Genomic DNA, 17,097 nt, shown 5'->3' with positions numbered 1-17,097 from the left:
GAGCCCCAGCCGAGCAAGCTAGTCAGCCGCACACTTCATCTGTCATCCTACGGGGGGGGAAAAAAATCTCAACTCTTTCGGCGTACACCAAGGACTTGACAGCTAGATTTTTGTTTTTCTTTTTTGGACTACCAGGCTTTCGAAGACTAAGAAGCCGGTGTCGTGTCGCGTAATTTAGCCGGCGAAAGTGCCTGTTTTGTTTATTTCTTTCCTCCCTCATAAAAGTAACCATCAGAATTCCACCTCGTCGCAATTGAGCTAACCAGCTAACATTAGCTTGCTTCTCCGACGCGTAAATGCGTATGACACGGCTTTAAATACATCCCAAAAGCGTGTATTCTGCTTTATTTGTCCTCTTTAACCCCGCTGCGATGACTTTCTGACCGCCAAGATACTTTTTAATCCCCCCCCCCCACCCCCCAAAAGGAAGGAGAGACTTAACGAGCGAGCTAAACTGAGCTAACCCAAGAGGCGCCGCGCTAGCAGCAACGACACCCGGGATTGGACACGTCGCCAACGGCGAGGAGGAGGAGGAGGAGGTGGGGGTGGCGGCCTAAGGCTTGACAGCAACCCCCGGCCAAGGCAGGCTCGGAGAGGCCCGCAGGCCGCCACTCTGCGGGGGCACAGGCGTCGCTGAGCCGCGGGGAGACACCGGCTTGAAGGGAGGAGAAGGCGGAAGACGACGTGGACCAGGCAATTTTTTGACAAGTGGGATCCGGGAAGTAAACCGGGCAGTGACCTCATGAATGGAAATCGGAACTACAGGTGAGACATTTTCTTCAGTTTGACCCCATTTGGTTTTATCCAGGGCCTTGCAGGTTAACAGCCGGCGAAGTTGTTTACCGTAGTCAGGGGAGACTGTCACCGACACGCATCAACCGGAGGCTTTTGCAAACATACCTTTACAGAGTAAAGTTCGTATTTGACATGAGAAAAATATCACGCCACATCACCGAACATTTGTCGCAAAAAGGGGATACTGTACGCATTAATAATGTACCTTCTGCCCTCTAGTGGAACACATTTAATTGTTCTTCCTGTCACTATACGACGCTAGCATAGATCCATGAACAAAGATCCATTAGTAAGTAAATAAATCATTGTTAGACCAATTACATTAAATTGAATAATTTGCTGTTGAGAAGTGGTTGGGAACCCTAGCTATTTAGGAAGGTTAGGGACTGAAAAATAGACTGCCAATAAGAATATTTTGTAATTAACTATATTACACTTTCTTTGGCCCAAAGTCAGAGTTGAGTCACTTGATTTTGATACAAAATGCAACCTGTGGGGCACAAGTTTGGTTGTCACAAAATAATGAACACTCGTTAAACATTTGTTTGAATGAAGGCAAGTTACGTTTCAGAAAACCCCCGCAGTAAATAAAATCTCCGAAGTAGCAACAGTTATATATTATATTACGATATAAAATGATAAGTTTCATATATGCATTTCAATGCCAATCTGTAAAGCTGCACCTAAAGAGAGGTGCAAGTATTTTATTTTTCTACTTGAGGTCGCCGTCCACACAACACAAGCTGTTTGAGCATGCCCTGCTGTTTGAATGACGTGAATTACTTCCCATGCGACCATGGTGTGAACAGGTGCTTTCCTGGGTTAACCATTTGCACTGTTCCTCACACTCACTGTCCTTGCAATGTCGTCAGCAAAAAGCATTATGGGTACCCAGAATTCATTGCGGTTATGTTTTAAACTACTGTATTGTAGTTGTAGAAAATCAAGCCAAACATTAATCTTTACTTACATTTGTTAGCTATTCTTCAGGCTAAGGTTGGTTTATGTGAATTTATTTGATAAAACTCTGACTGTGGCTTGTTTCATACAGGTAAGGTTGTCAGTAAGGTTTCTTTTTCTGCTACGAACAAGAGCCTAATTGACCTTACAGTTAGACTATAAAGTTGGTTGTTTCGGAGAAGTGCAATGTCGACAACTATCCTTCCATCCATCCATCCATCTGTTTTCTGAGCCGCTTCTTCTCACTAGGGTCGCGGGCGTGCTGGAGCCTATCCCAGTTATCATCAGGCAGGAGGCGGGGTACACCCTGAACTGGTTGCCAGTCAATCGCAGGGCACATACAAACAAACAACCATTCACACTTACTTTCACACCTACGGGCAATTTAGAGTGTTCAATTAACATGCATGTTTTTGGGATGTGGGAGGAAACCGGAGTGCCCGGAGAAAACCCACGCAGGCACGGTGAGAACATGCAAACTCCACACAGGCGGGGTCGGGGATTGAACCCGGGTCCTCAGAACTGTGAGGCCGCCTTAGCCTAGGTCATTTATTTATTTATTTTTTTCATTTTTGAATGTTTTCGGAAAACAGCCCAACAAATTCAACAATCGAGAATAGTCCGTTGCCGATTTACAATGAACTCGATAACTGAGAAACTGAACAGACAAAGAAAAAATTTTTTTTTAGCAAGCACAAGTAAGTTAAAAATGCCTTAGACACTCATGCTATTAGGCTAATGGGTTTTTAAAATACAAATATTGGAAAGGACTCTGTATTTCGTTTGGCACTTAATATATTTTACATTGAGTAGCTAGCCGTTAACAGCTGATCACCTAATAACGTCCACCAAGGCCAAAAGCAAACGGACCTTATTCTGCATCATCTTGAAGTTTACCACCGTGCTTTCTCTGGCATTGACCCCACAAGGACCCCCCTCTGACATCTTGGGGTTTTACAGAAAGAGCACAAAAATTCCTGGATAGATAGTTTTGATTATGTTCGACATTGGGTAAGTTTGTGAATGGCGACTCGATGAGGCTTCACTGTATTTCCTATGTAATGGGGGCTACTAGTGACAATGGTCTCTCCTTTCAAGGCTCTGGGTGGTGGTCTTTGTGGTGGGGGCATTGACCCCTCGCTAACCTCGGCATATTTGGTAGTGGCAAACATGCCGTGTTTGCTCTTGGTATGTTAGGCCTTGAGTCATTATTTAAAAAGTGTACTGCCATTGTTGAGTGTTCCAGAGTGCTCGCAATTATAGCAGACAGTAGGTTTATTTTCTCCCCGCCTGTGTAGTATACCTGCTTCAGGGTTCATTTGGGGGTAAATTCCGGTAAAACTGGTATCGTGCCATTTCCGAGAATGCTCCAAATGCTCTGTCCACAATAGATTGTGTAGGCAAAAAAAGTGTTGCCATCTAGAGTCACATATTTGTCTTGGACACAGTCTTCTCATTTGGGCAAATACAGTGGGGCAAAAAAGTATGTAGTTAACCACCAATTTTCTCAGTTCTCCCACTTAAAAAGATGAAAGAGGCCCTGTAATTTTCATCATAGGTGTACCTCACCTATGAGAGACAAAATGAGAGAAAAAAAATCCAGAAAATCAAATTGTCTGATTTTTAAAGAATTTATTAGCAAATTATGGTGTAAAATAAGTATTTGGTCAATAACAAAAGTTCATCTCAATACTTTGTTATATACCCTTTGTTGGCAATGACAGAGGTCAAAAGTTTTCTGTTAGTCTTCACAAGGTTTTCACACACTGTTGCTGGTATTTTGGCCCGTTCCTCCATGCAGATCTCCTCAAGGGCAGTGATGCTTTGGGGCTGTCGCTGGGCAACACAGACTTTCAACTCCCTCCAAAGATTTTCTATCAAGTATCCACTCCAGGATCTTGAAATGCTTCTTACCAAGCCACTCCTTTGTTGCCCGGGGGTGTGTTTGGGATCATTGTCATGCTGCAAGACCCAGCCACGTTTCATCTTCAATGTCCTTGCTGATGGAAGAAGGTTTTCACTCAGAATCTCACGATACATGGCCCCATTCATTCTTTCGTTGAAACACGGATCAGTCGTCTAGGTCCCTTTGCAGAAAAAAAGCCCCAAAGCATGATGTTTCCACACCCATGCTTCACAGTAGGTATGGTGGTGTTTGGATGCGACTCAGCATTCTTTCTCCTCCAAACATGACAAGTTGAGTTTTTACCAAAAAGTTCTATTTTGGTTTCATCTGACCATATGACATTCTCCCAATCCTCTCATGGATCATCCAAATGCTGTCTTGCAAACTTCAGATGGGCCTGTACATGTACTGGCTTAAGCAGGTGGGCACGTCTGGCACTGCAGGATTTGAGTCCCTGACAGCATTGTGTGTTACTGATGGTAGCCTTTGTGATGTTGGCCCCAGCTCTCTGCAGGTCATTCACTAGATCTTGCGTGGATCCCCAGATCTAGGGAGCTTATCAGTGGTATTGTATGTCTTCCGTTTTTTTTTTTTTAATAATTGCTTCCACAGTTGATTTATTCACACCAAGCTGCTTACCTACTGCAGATTCAGTCCTCCCGGCCTGGGCGACTACAATTTTGTTTCTGGTGTCCTTTAACAGATCTTTGGTCTTGGCCATAGCAGAGTTTGGAGTGTGACTGTTTGAGGTTGTGGACAGGTGTATTTTATACTGATAACGAGTTCAAACAGGTGTCGTTAATACAGGTAAAGAGTGGCGGTCAGAGGAGCCTCATAAAGAAGTTACAGGTCTGTGAGAGCCAAAAATCTTGCTCGTTTGTAGGTGACCAAATACTTATTTTCCACTATAATTTGATAATGAATTCTTTAAAAATATATATTTTTTCCTTCTCATTTTCTCTCTCATAGGTAAGGTATATCTATAATGAAAATTAGAGGTCTCTCTCATCTTTTTAAGTGGGAGAACTTGCACAATTGGTGGCTGACCAAATACTTTTTTGCCCCACTGTACATATACTTTTCGCGAAATGGTTGTTTCAAGCCATAGCGGCCAACTTCAATTTCGTGCATGGGTCCTTGGGTTTTGGTGCGCCGTATTATGATATACGTCTACCCAATTTCGTGTCGATACCAGAAACTGGTGTCGGGGGCTCTCTTATTAAAAATAAAATAAATAAATAAATAAAAAAAGATAATCAGACTAAATGGCAACAAAAGTCACACTGATCGCAAACACTGTGTTGACCGTTATAAATTTCCCCCGCCTACTGTACTCATCTAGAAATAAAACAAATGTCAACAGTGAGTCTTTGACAGGCAAACTCTTTTGTAATCCTAGTGGCGGTTAAACGGCCCAAACTACCGGCTTTGTCCACGCTGTAATGGAAACGTTCCACTTATGTGACGGTATGAACCGACTGGCCGGAATTTCAGTTGACGTCATTTGATCTTCACCCACCTCCTCCTCCTCCTGTTCGTCGTCATTAGTGTCAAGGCAGTTCCCACGGTGTTTAACATGAGAGACTGGAAGGTGTTTTCACAGTAACTGAGCACCTTATAGCACACAACAATAGTGTTACAATAGTTCCCAGTTATCCTGCAAACCAATGAAAAATTGGCTTTTTTTTGAACCAGTACGATTGAGTTGGTTTTTAAAAAGGGGTTACAGTTAATCCCCTGCATATTGGTGGTTCACTATTCACAAATTTGCGTTTTTCCGTGGAACCTATCCGCAGCTGACGCACTCACCAGTTCGCGTTTCTTGCCACAAGATGGCACCAAAGCCCCGTCTAAATAGGAATCAGTGTCAAGGAAGTATGGTGACGTGATGCATCTCTATTGGGAGACGGGCTTTATATGTCGGGGAGAAGCGAAGTTTAGTCTGGGTTGTTAGCAGAAGAAGTTACAAGAGTGTCTTCATTTTCAAAATCATCATCTGGAAGCCATTTATATTTCAGGATTATGTTGTCAAATAAGTTTGAAATTATTTTAAACTGTTTTGGGGTCATAGTTTATGCTATATTTACGGTTTAAACTAGCACAAAATCGAAGCAAAATCTCTGCCTTGGAGCTTCGCAGTGATAATTTTTCCAGACGGACTAATGTTACTGCAGACCTGGGTGTTAATGGCCACTGATTTCATAGAAGCATGTGCCAGTGACAGATGCATGCTTGTCCATGGCAGAATGTGCATTCTTCATGTACACTATTTCCTTTAATTTCGTCAACAACAAGAAAAAAAGTATATTTAACCAGGATCTCCATTCCTTTTGATCATTTCCTCAGTTCTCACAGCACTACTTGTCGACTCGGTGTGTGTGTGCTTCTGGGTAACCATCCTTGCTTTTGTTTGTGTTAACACCCACCCACAATGAAATTTGACTATCTCAACCAATCATCATCACTTACGCACTTTAAAAAAAATGCCTCTCTGTTTAGAGATCTTGCTGGTCTGATGAGGGATGATAAATGATTGTGATCTAATAATACAAATAACATGGTGCATTTTATGATAATAACAGTAACAGCATTGTGATTGAAAAAGTAATTTGATTACTGAAATTTCTCGTGTATAATGCGCACCCATGTATAATGCACACCACCCAAAGTTGACATCAAAATTCTGGAAAAACCCTTCTGATTTGTAATGCATTTTTACAATGCGTGATTTTGCTTCTACCCATATGATCAAAACATGAAGTATTATCTGTATTTTGTTAGTTTTTTCAAAGAATTATTCTGAAGTTAAGCACTTTGAATATGTAATACTTTTTTTATTTACTTGCTCTTATTTTAAAATTCACAGTCCTATTTTTATTTAGTAAATGAGAAAACACACAGTTGTGCTCATATGTTTGATTACCCAGGCAGAATTTGTAAGATGGGTAAGATTCTTTAAAGAAAACATGAAGGGCCAGGCGAAACACAATTTTTATTTTAATGGGATTCAAATTAAACTGTCAAGCATTTCAGAAAATTATCATTAAACAAAACTTAACCATAAAGACATTAATGATGGTTGTTGTTCAGTCATCAGTCGTATTAAAAAAAAAAAAAAAAAAAAAAAACTATTTCACAAATTCTGTCAGGGTATGTACACTTATGAGCACAACTGTACATATATGCAGTCATACGTACCCCTGTCATATTGGAATGAAAGTGTAGGCTACACCTTTTTCATAACCTCTCTGTAGCGGTGGCATGTTAGAATGAAAGTGTACACCTTTCTCAACCTCTAGGTGGCGGTGTCTTATTGGAATGAAAGTGTACACCTTTCTCATAACCTCTAGATGGCAGTATACATTTATAAAATGTGAAAGTTATTTTTCCCCCCCAATGTATAATGTGCACTGTTGACTTGACAATTTTTGGGGAAAAAAATGTGCATTATACATGAGAAATTACGGTACTTATTACTAGAAAAAGTAACGCAGTTAGTAATTCCTTTTCTTTATTACGCTGTTACTCCAGTCATTGATTATGTTCCAATGTCTCTGTGAAATGGCGACTCATTTCTCTTAAACACATCGTTCCTCGATGATTTCCTTGACTTTTGGACCGAATCCCCTCTAGGAGATGTAAACAGTGGGCCCTCTGATCTCGGCGCTTGCAAGTGAGGTAATGATGACACTGACCCAAAATGTCTGCCACGAAAGGGCCCCCGGCAAGCGTGGTGTTTGCTCGCTTGGTCGCCGTGTGTTTGAATCACAGAGTGTCAGCTTCTAGTCAACCTTGAGCTTTCCACTCATATCTTGATATAGCGCCTGGCCCAATGGCGCCAAACGCCCCCGCCACCCACCTCCTGTTGAAATTTGATCTTTTTTTTCCTGTCATGCTCACACACACACTTGTTGCAGACAAGCAGAGTCGCGTGAGAACATGCAAATGACTGTTGCAACTGACGAGCTTTGAAAGACGACACTGCTGTGTTTGTCCGAGCGGCAGACCAGATTAACACCAGCTGCCGTATAAATGTGGGCAAGCCTTCCCCCTGGCAGTAAATAAGTCAAATCCGTTTTGATACATGGCTTGTTATGCTTGCCATGTTATGTTACACGAAGGAGGTGGGAAGCTATACTTGGTCACAGTCTCACTGTAGACCTCACACAAGGATTATTATGCTTCATATTAGGTGTGTAAAGGTTCATGTATTCAGATATTTCAGTACTGTAGCCTACTGAGTTCCCATACAGAATGTACATGAGTCGCAAAAGGTTAAAGATTCGAATTTCGGGGGAATTTTTGGTTGAACCTAAAATCCACTAACCTTTTCCAGGCCGTGCTGGCCGATATGGGGAAAAAAATCTGTCATGACATGGGCCATTTTATATCATGATAATGATATAGTATGTTTTCAGTTATTCTATGACAAATTATGCATCATACTATGACTGCTTACTTTTTCCTCACTTTATTTGGAAGTTAAATAGACCTGTCATAAATGAGAAATGAATCCAGTAGTGCTTAAATTGGGGCTACAGCCGCCAATATTCAATAGTCACACCCTGGTGGTGGTACTTGCATACAGTAGCTCCGGCTGCCCTTGGGCAGTCTGATGGAAGCGTGGGTGCCATTCTGCATCTATGGGCCCTCCGACCACATTCATTCGTAGGCAATGTGAGTTGAGTGTCTTGCCCAGGGACACGACGACGACATGCGCTTGGGCGGGGATAGTAACCAGTGACCCCCCGGTTGCAGGGAGTACGCTGCGCCATGTCGTCCACTGTATCATTTACAACTTTCTGTAATAAATATAGATAGAATGCACTTGCTCTGTTTTTGATCAGATGGTTTGCTGTGAGTGGGACAAAGCTAGAAAAAGTAATCACAGCAGGCAGAGAGGTAGAAATTACAATAGAAAGAAAAGATAAATAGCGTCATACTTTTTTTCTAATATCCCCACGATATACATATCGCCCTACACTATTTACAGGTGAATATAATTTGACTTTCTCTAAACCTGGGTAGGCAACACCAGGACCTTGAAATGCTTCTTACCAAGCCGCTCCTTCGTTGCCCGGGGGCAGTGTGTATGGGATCATTGTCATGCTGAAAGACCCAGCCACGTTTCATCTTCAATGCCCTTGCTGATGGAAGGTTTTCACTCAAAATCTCACTATACATGGCCCCATTCATTCTTTCCTTTTAGATGGATCAGTCGTCCTGGTCCCTTTGCAGAAAAACATCCCAAAAGCATGTTGTTTCCACCCCCATGTTTCACAGTAGCTATTGTGTTCTTTGGATGCAACTCAGCATTCTTTCTTCTCCAAACACAAAAAGTTGAGTTTTTACCAAAAAGTGGTATTTTGGTGGCGGCACGGTGGCCGACTGGTTAGAGCGTCAGCCTCACAGTTCTGAGGACCCGGGTTCAATCCCCGGCCCCGACTGTGTGGAGTTTGCATGTTCTCCCCGTGCCCGCGTGGGTTTTCTCCGGGCACTCCGGTTTCCTCCCACATCCCAAAAACATAACATTATTTGGAGACTCTAAATTGCCCGTAGGCATGACTGAGAGTGCGAATGGTTGTCTGTTTGTATGTGCCCTGCGATTGGCTGGCAACCAGTTCAGGGTGTACCCCGCCTCCTGCCCGATGACAGCTGGGATAGGCTCCAGCACGCCCGTGACCCTAGTGAGGATAAGCGGCTCAGAAAATGGATGGATGGATGGTATTTTGGTTTCATCTGACCACATGACATTCTCCCAATCCTCTTCTGGATCATCCAAATGCTCTCTAGCAAACTTCAGACGGGCCTGGACACGTACTGACTGAAGCAGGAGGACACATCTGGCACTGCAGGATTTGAGTCCCTGGCGGCATAGTGTGTTACTGACGGTAGCCTTTGGTACTTTGGTCCCAGCTCTCTGCACGTCATTCACTAGGTCCCCCTGTGTGGTTCTGGGATTTTTGCTCACCGTTCTTGTGATCATTTTGACCCCACGGGGTGAGATTTTGCGTGGAACCCCAGATCGAGGGAGAATATTAGTGGTCTTGTATGTCTTCCATTTTCTACTAATTGCTCCCACAGTTGATTTCTTCACACCAAGCTGCTTACCTATTGCAGATTCAGTCTTCCCAGCCTGGTGCAGGTCTACAATTTTGTTTCCAGTGTCCTTTGACAGCTCTTTGGTCTTGGCCATAGTGGAGTTTGGAGTGTGACTGTTTGAGGTTGTGGACAGGAGTCTTTTATACTGATAACGAGTTCAAACGGGTGCCATTAATACAGGTAACGAGTGGCAGACAGAGGAGCCGCTTAAAGAAGTTGTTAGAAATCTTGCTTGTTTGTAGGTGTCCCAAATAACTATTTTAACAATTTTGTATTTAACTTTTAATTGAAACATTAATTAATAAATATTAAGTTAATTGGGTTATTTCTACACACATTGGCTTTTAGTTCATAGGTTTGATATTGATACTGGTTATAAGGAACTCAAGAGTCAAATATTCATTTTAGTCTATGCTGCGGGCTGCTAAGAAAATGGATGTTCATAATTTGGACACCCTTTATTTAAAACTTGCAAACTTTTTGACCCAGCCCTAAAAGAATCGGAATCGAAATAAGGAACCGGAATCGCTCAAATTCAAACGATACCCAACCCTACTTAAGCTGGAGAAATTTGGAAATAATAAACATAAATGTACACAATTTTGGTCATAAAGAAGACATCCATGCAAAATAATACTATTAGTAAGCATGACATTTCAGCAGATTTATTAATAAGTAGAACTTTGTCAAGTTTTAAATATTTCATTGAACAGTGAAGTCTTTTTTTGAAGAGCAAAAATGTTAATGTGGAGTTACATATTACTTTCCCACCTGACCTAAACCATTAAATAATACAAAGTCCCATTTAATCACTGCCATTGACTGCTTTAGAAATCAAATATCCATCTTAACTGGGAAGGCTGGCAGTGAATGAGTTAAATGTTTAGTAAAAAGCGCTCCTCTTCCTCTTAAAAAAAAAAAAAAAAAAAAAAAAAAAAAGTCCTTCTCAGCAGGCAAATAAAAAAGCATCTTCCGTCAAGCTTCTCAAGCCTTGCCTCAGCATTTTTTGCCAAGCCCTTTCAGACAATAGGCTCGTAATGTATACTGTACAAAAATATTTTTCTCTAAATACTATACATTTAAATTTAGGGCTGCAACTAACAATCATTTAAATAAACGATTAATCTGCCAATTGTATTGTTTTTACATTTAATGGATTAAAAAAAAAATTACATCCCTTCATTTGAAAACAGGACATTATTTCAAATTGACACTGCATTAAATGCATAAAAAGGAATGGATTATGATTTAGTTACTGGTTTGGTTCTGTAACATGTCAGAAAATGGGCAAACATTTTAATCAATGTTTTCCCAAAGTAAAGTTTGCAAAAGTCTTATTTTGATAAAACGCTGCTTTCATGGAGAATTACAAAAATTTGTAGGATTTGGACAATTTTTAGTTAAACTGTCTCTAAATGAATAATCAATTATCAAAAGTTGATTAATTTGATAATCGTTTAATTGTCAAATAATTAATTGTTGTACCTCCTTTTAAACTCCTAATTAATGGCCAACCTTAAATTTTGTAAATTCCTGGTTTATTCCAATTAATTGCCATGGAACTTTTCCTGCTTTGAAAATTCCGTAATTTCTGTTGTTCGTGATCACTGTTTTTATGTAACCCGACTGGTAGTCTGAAAACTGAATTGCCCTTGGGGAGAAAAAAAAGTTGTTTGAATCTTTTGCAACACTAATTCCGACAAAGGTTTGTGCATATTAACACTCACTTCTCCCACCATGTTGTGTTGAAAGCAATTGCTCTGACATATCAAATAATCTGATATCTGAACGCAATGACACTGTGAAAATGCAGGTGGCTTCTGTATAAAAGCTTATTCAAAGCTGACTTGGTCATTTTGTGGTGAAAGGGGCTTAAGTGAATGGTGGAGGTGTGGTCTTTTAAGTGGAAGTGACAAGTTAAAACGCAAAAGCTGATAACGCACTTACTAGCAGGCTGACTATAAACTTAGAATGCACTGAATGGGGAAAAATAGCTTTAACCTTAAGCTTTATACTGTATGTAAAAAAATAAATACAATATTTTATTCAGGATACAAAAATTGAGATTTCTGCTTTTGGATTGTAACTCTTCAAGTATTGTTTTTGAAGGACAGTTCTGGGAACAATAGGAGATACTTTGACCATGAAGTGGACTTTGGAGGGTTTTATCCGACAGCGACAATATATTTGACTTACTAGCCTGTGTGTCAATTGGCTTGAAGTAGCTCAGGTTGGGCAAAAAAATACAATAAAATAAAAAAAAAATAATAATAATAAAAAACGGACACACTCTGGCTCAGGTCCATTGATCCCTTTTAAGGCTGGACCACTGAAATTTCTCCATCCAGTCATCTCCTCTTCTTCCTCCTCTGGTATTTTTATCACATCGTTACGACGAACCGTGCAGGATGTGGACGCCAGATGCGACACCCCAGAGAGGCCCGGGAAGGGAACGTGGAGGGGTAGTAGTCAAGACACTGTCAATCACTTTGCGTTTGTGTATGTGACTGACGCCATTGTGCTCCCTTCCCACAGCTCAAGCCTCTGTGGATTACAAGCACAACTGCTCTATTGTGTGTGTGTGTGTGTGTGTGTGTGTGAGGACTCGTGAGCGGTGTGGTTGTTTGTGTACACGGGTGTGATGGATGTCGGTCTTGTTTCTCACTGTGTCCACGGACCTTTTGGCTCATGGACGACTGTGTTCCGTGAACCAGACGCATTTCTTTCATACATTCAGCACCAGCAGATGCAGTTAAAGGATAGAAGTCCATCCCTCATAAGCGAGAATAAAATACGTTAGTAGTAAAAATAAATAATTATAATAATTTGGGGGGCATTACTCAATTACGCAATGGAATAATTATTGAATAATAATAATCAATTCTAAAAAAATTTGATAGTGACAACCAAGGATAGATTTCACCGGTTGGCCGAATTGTGCAAATGTTGCCTGGCTGTGCAGTGGCAAGCACAGAGAGGATTTTTTATTTTGTTTCCCCCTCCCCCCTCTGGCAGGAAATAGTGAGCCGCGTCCATGCTCTTATGTTCTAACGAATATGTTCTACAAGAGTTCAATGTTTGAGAACTCCATTGTCAAGGAAAATATATTGTTGGAAAGCATTCCATTTTCCCGTGTTTTTTTTGTGTTAAATTTCAATTATAGTACTGTCATGAAAAACGTTAGTTTTGCTATGATTAGAAATTTGATTTGTAGAGGAGCGGCGTCGGAACGTTGCAGATATAATGACAAAATAAAAAATGCCATGTCCTACCTGTTGCTAAAAGTGAAGTGTGGAGAGTCCCTGTTGCTGAACTGCAAGAGTTCAGTCAATGATGGGTTGATTATTGCCAACAGCCTCTCAAATAATTACTGTCCTTAATTTTTTGCCCGATTCCTATTTTTCTCTTATTATAATGTAGCTCCAACAGCCAGGGAATGCGCTTCTTCCTTGACAATCACGCCATATTGTTTGTGGTTCAATAAAAAATACAGTACAGTATACAGAGGGTACGGAGAGTATTCAGACACTCTTAAATTTTTCACTCTTTGTTAGATTCCCCCATTTGCTAAAATATTTTAAGTTCATTTATTTCCTCATTAATGTATACACAGCACCCCATATTGACAGAAAAAAAATGGAATTGTGGAAATTTTTGCAGATTTATTAAAAACAAACTGAAATATCACACAGCCATAAGTATTCAGACCCTTTGCGGTGACACTCATATTTAACTCTGATGCTGTCTGTTTCTTCTGGTCATCCATGAGATGGTCGTACACCTTCTTTGGAGTCCAGCTGTGTTTGATTTTACTGATTGGACTTGATTAGGAAAGCCACACACCTGTCTATATAAGACCTTACAGTGCCTTGGTGAGGGAGGTAAAGAAGAATCCAAAGATCACTGTAACTGAGATGCAGTCGGCAGATGGGAGAAAGTTCTAGAAAGTCAACCATCACTGCAGCCCTCCACCAATCGGGGCTTTATGGCAGAGTGGCCCGACGGAAGCCTCTCTTCAGGGCAAGACACATGAAAGCCCGCATGGAGTTTGCTAAAAAAACACCAGAAGGACTCCAAGATGGTGAGAAATAAGATTCTCTGGACTGATGAGACCAAAACAGAACTTTTTGGCTTCAAGTCTAAGCGGTATGTGTGGAGAAAACCAGGCGCTGCTCATCACCTGTCCAATACAGTCCCAACAGTGAAGCATGGTGGTGGCAGCATCATACTGTGGGGGTCTTTTTCAGCTGGAGGGACAGGACGACTGGTTGCAATCGAAGGAAAAATGAATGCGGCCAAGTACAGGGATATCCTGGACAAAAACCTTCTCCAGAGTGCTCAGGACCTCAGACTGGGCCGAAGGTTCACCTTTCAAGAAGACATTGACCCTAAGCACACAGCTAAAATAACGAAGGAGTGGCTTCAGAACAACTCCGTGACTATTCTTGAATGGCCCAGCCAGAGCCCAATTGAGCATCTCTGGACAGACCTGAAAATGGCTGTCCACCAACGTTCACCATCCAACCTGGAAGAACTGGAGAGGATCTGCAAGGAGGAATGGCAGAGGATCCCCCGATCCAGGTGTGAAAAACTTGTTGCATCATTCCCAAAAAAACTCATGGCTGTATTCCCTCAAAAGGGTGCTTTTTACTAAATACTGACCAAAGGGCCTGAATACTTATGGTTGTGATATTTCAGTTTTCTTTTTTAATAAATCTGCAAAATTTCCAACAATTCCGTGTTTGTCTGTCAATATGGGGTGCTGTGTGTAAATTGAGGGGGGATAAATTAACTTAAATGATTTTAGCAAATGGGTTCAATATAACTGTGAAATATTTAAGGGGGTACGGGTCTCTGAATACTTTCTGTACTTACTGTATGTGGAGCCCTAAAATGTGGTTTACTGAAGAACACCAGGGGTTGCAGTTTTTTTTGGGGGTGGTGGCAAGATTTCCAGACTTCCCCTTGGAGACACAGGTCACTGACTGTAAACAAGCACAGCCTCAGTTAAGACTGTTTTGGTACTTTTTTTTTTTGTTCCCCCTCCGCGTGGGCCTCAAAATCCCTCCCCCCACGCACATGTGAGTCAAATCAGCGATGAATCATTTTTGATTTACTGGTGCAGGCTTTACTTACGCTCTCAATTTTTGGTGAACAGGGGGGAACGCAAGTGGGATATTGGCTTAAATAGTCCGGTGACTTAAAAGACTAAAATAGCTCTGGCATGAGTGTAGCACGTTTAAGCCACGTGGCTTTTTTTTTGTAAGAGGGGCAAAGGGAGTCAGAGTGACTCATTTGTAAGACATCTCAGTGCAATAAAATATGTTTTGAGTCTCAGAGCGTAGAGGGTGTGTGTGTGGTTGGGGGGGCTTTTTTTGTGTATGAAAATGTCACTCACAGTTCATTCTTCACTGTTTTTTCCCCTCCGCAGTAGCACCCACGTTAATGGTGACATTTGGAATTTCTGCTGTTGTACACAGACGGGTTTATCAGTTACTGTGTGTGTGTTTGCTCTTCTGTTTTGTTTAGTGAAAGACTCTTTTTCTGAAGGTCAGCGATAAGCTTAAAATTCACTTAATCTTTTTTATGATTTATGTTGTGGCTTATGTTTTAATTTGTTTTTCCTCATGTTTTATGTTTGTAATTGCATTTTTCATAAAATTTTTATTTAAAAGTTTGGTTACTTAATTATTGTCAGGTTTTTGCTTTGGTTGTGACTTAAACGTTTTACATTTTAAGTAAGTTAAAATTTTTATTTGTGTAATTTACTAACTTGTTTTAGGTCTTGTCTTGCGTCTTAATGTCTTTTACGTCTTATGTATTAAATTCATTGTCTTTAAACCTGTGGGTACCCAATATACATGTTTGATTGAGGTGATTTTCATTAATAAATGCTAGTGCAGTGATGTTTTGAGCTATAACACACGCATAATACAGTGCAGTGATGCCTGGAGATATAAACATTCACTCATATCTCAACTCGTCTTTCCCCATCAAAATGAATAGAAATGCCATTATTCCTATTCATCATCCCCCAAAAAAAACACTCTATAATATTGTAATTTATAAAAAGATATAGTAATAAACAGAATTAAATAGTGTAGAATTAAACATTTGTGCTTTAAGAATTCATTGAGACTCTTTTTGGTGTATGCGACTTGGCCACCGGGCAGCAGTATAATACAGTCATGCAGACACAAATGAAGAACAGATTTATTCAACTACTTTAAGTGACTCAGTAATGTCCAGTAATATTAGTCATTTTTTGCAAAGGATAAAGAATAAATGCTCGATGTATTGTTATATTATTTGTGTGCATATGTTGCTGCAGCGTTTTTGTTCCAAATATTTGTTCTTTGAAGCGTTATAACATCGCCACATAGATGCTTATTTGTTAGCCAGTCTATGGCATTTCCCATTATGTGTTGGCATTAAACTAGTGGAATTAAGGCAGTTATGTTTCTTTTGCATACACAATGTGTAATTATCTTAGTTTTATGTTTAGTTTGACAGTAAACTTTAACAGAGTGGCAATAAACAGCTTAAAGCCTGTATTTTTCAAGATTTGTTCAGTATGCCCAATTGCTGCTTGTTCTGGAGTGAGCAGACATCTGAACCACAGCTCGTATTTAGAAAAATCTTGTAAGGTGGGTCACTCGTATCTCAAGATACCACTGTATTTAAAAGCTGAGTATGCTTAGTATATCAAAACTATTGTCACAAAATATCTTCTAATATATATATATATATATATATATATATATATATATATATATAAATATTATAATGAGCCTCGTACCGCCTACTCCTACTAGTCATATTTAGTGATACAAAGGTCCTAAATTAGATTTTGATGCCGCACATACCAGCGAGGCTCAAAGGGCTCATCTCATATACATGTTTCCATTTTGTACAGGAGCCGTTGGGGCCCAGTCCCTGTTCGCCATGCCTCGGCGGCCCGGCTATGGCACCATGGGAAAGCCCATCAAGCTGTTGGCCAACTGCTTCCAGGTGGAGATCCCCAAGATGGACGTCTACCTCTACGAGGTGGACATCAAGCCTGACAAGTGCCCGCGACGAGTTAACCGGTAAGCGTCCTCCTCCGGGAGACTATTTTTATTTATTAGGCCTGGTACACACAAAGAAAATTGGGCTGTTTTTGTCCCCATTTTGCCCATTTTTCAACCAAGGACATCAAATGCCAGACTATCTTATGTCTTATAAGATTATCCTTAGGTCTGAGGTATGTGGATTTGTACCGATAATAGGGTCCAAAACAGTTTGGGGACGACAACCTTAAATGTTGAACGTATTCAATATTTATGACCAAAAAC

At 40.7% G+C, this 17,097-nt stretch overlaps 1 protein-coding gene across 2 annotated transcripts in view; it reads left to right on the top strand.

The window, feature by feature from the left end:
- LOC133401517 (protein argonaute-3) overlaps positions 1–17,097 on the top strand; it is a 46,588-nt gene continuing 29,491 nt past the window's right edge. For both annotated transcript variants that reach the window (XM_061674621.1, XM_061674620.1), the window contains exons 1-2: positions 1–765; positions 16,680–16,851. In XM_061674621.1, the coding sequence (XP_061530605.1) occupies positions 747–765; positions 16,680–16,851 (191 nt within the window). In that variant the 5' untranslated portion in view covers positions 1–746. The remainder of the gene's footprint in view (positions 766–16,679; positions 16,852–17,097) is intronic.

The sequence above is a fragment of the Phycodurus eques genome, chromosome 4 (assembly GCF_024500275.1).
Source record: "Phycodurus eques isolate BA_2022a chromosome 4, UOR_Pequ_1.1, whole genome shotgun sequence".
Classification (NCBI taxonomy): Eukaryota; Metazoa; Chordata; class Actinopteri; order Syngnathiformes; family Syngnathidae; genus Phycodurus; species Phycodurus eques.
Note: the sequence above shows the minus strand (reverse complement) of the source record. Positions and strands in the feature narration are given on the sequence as shown.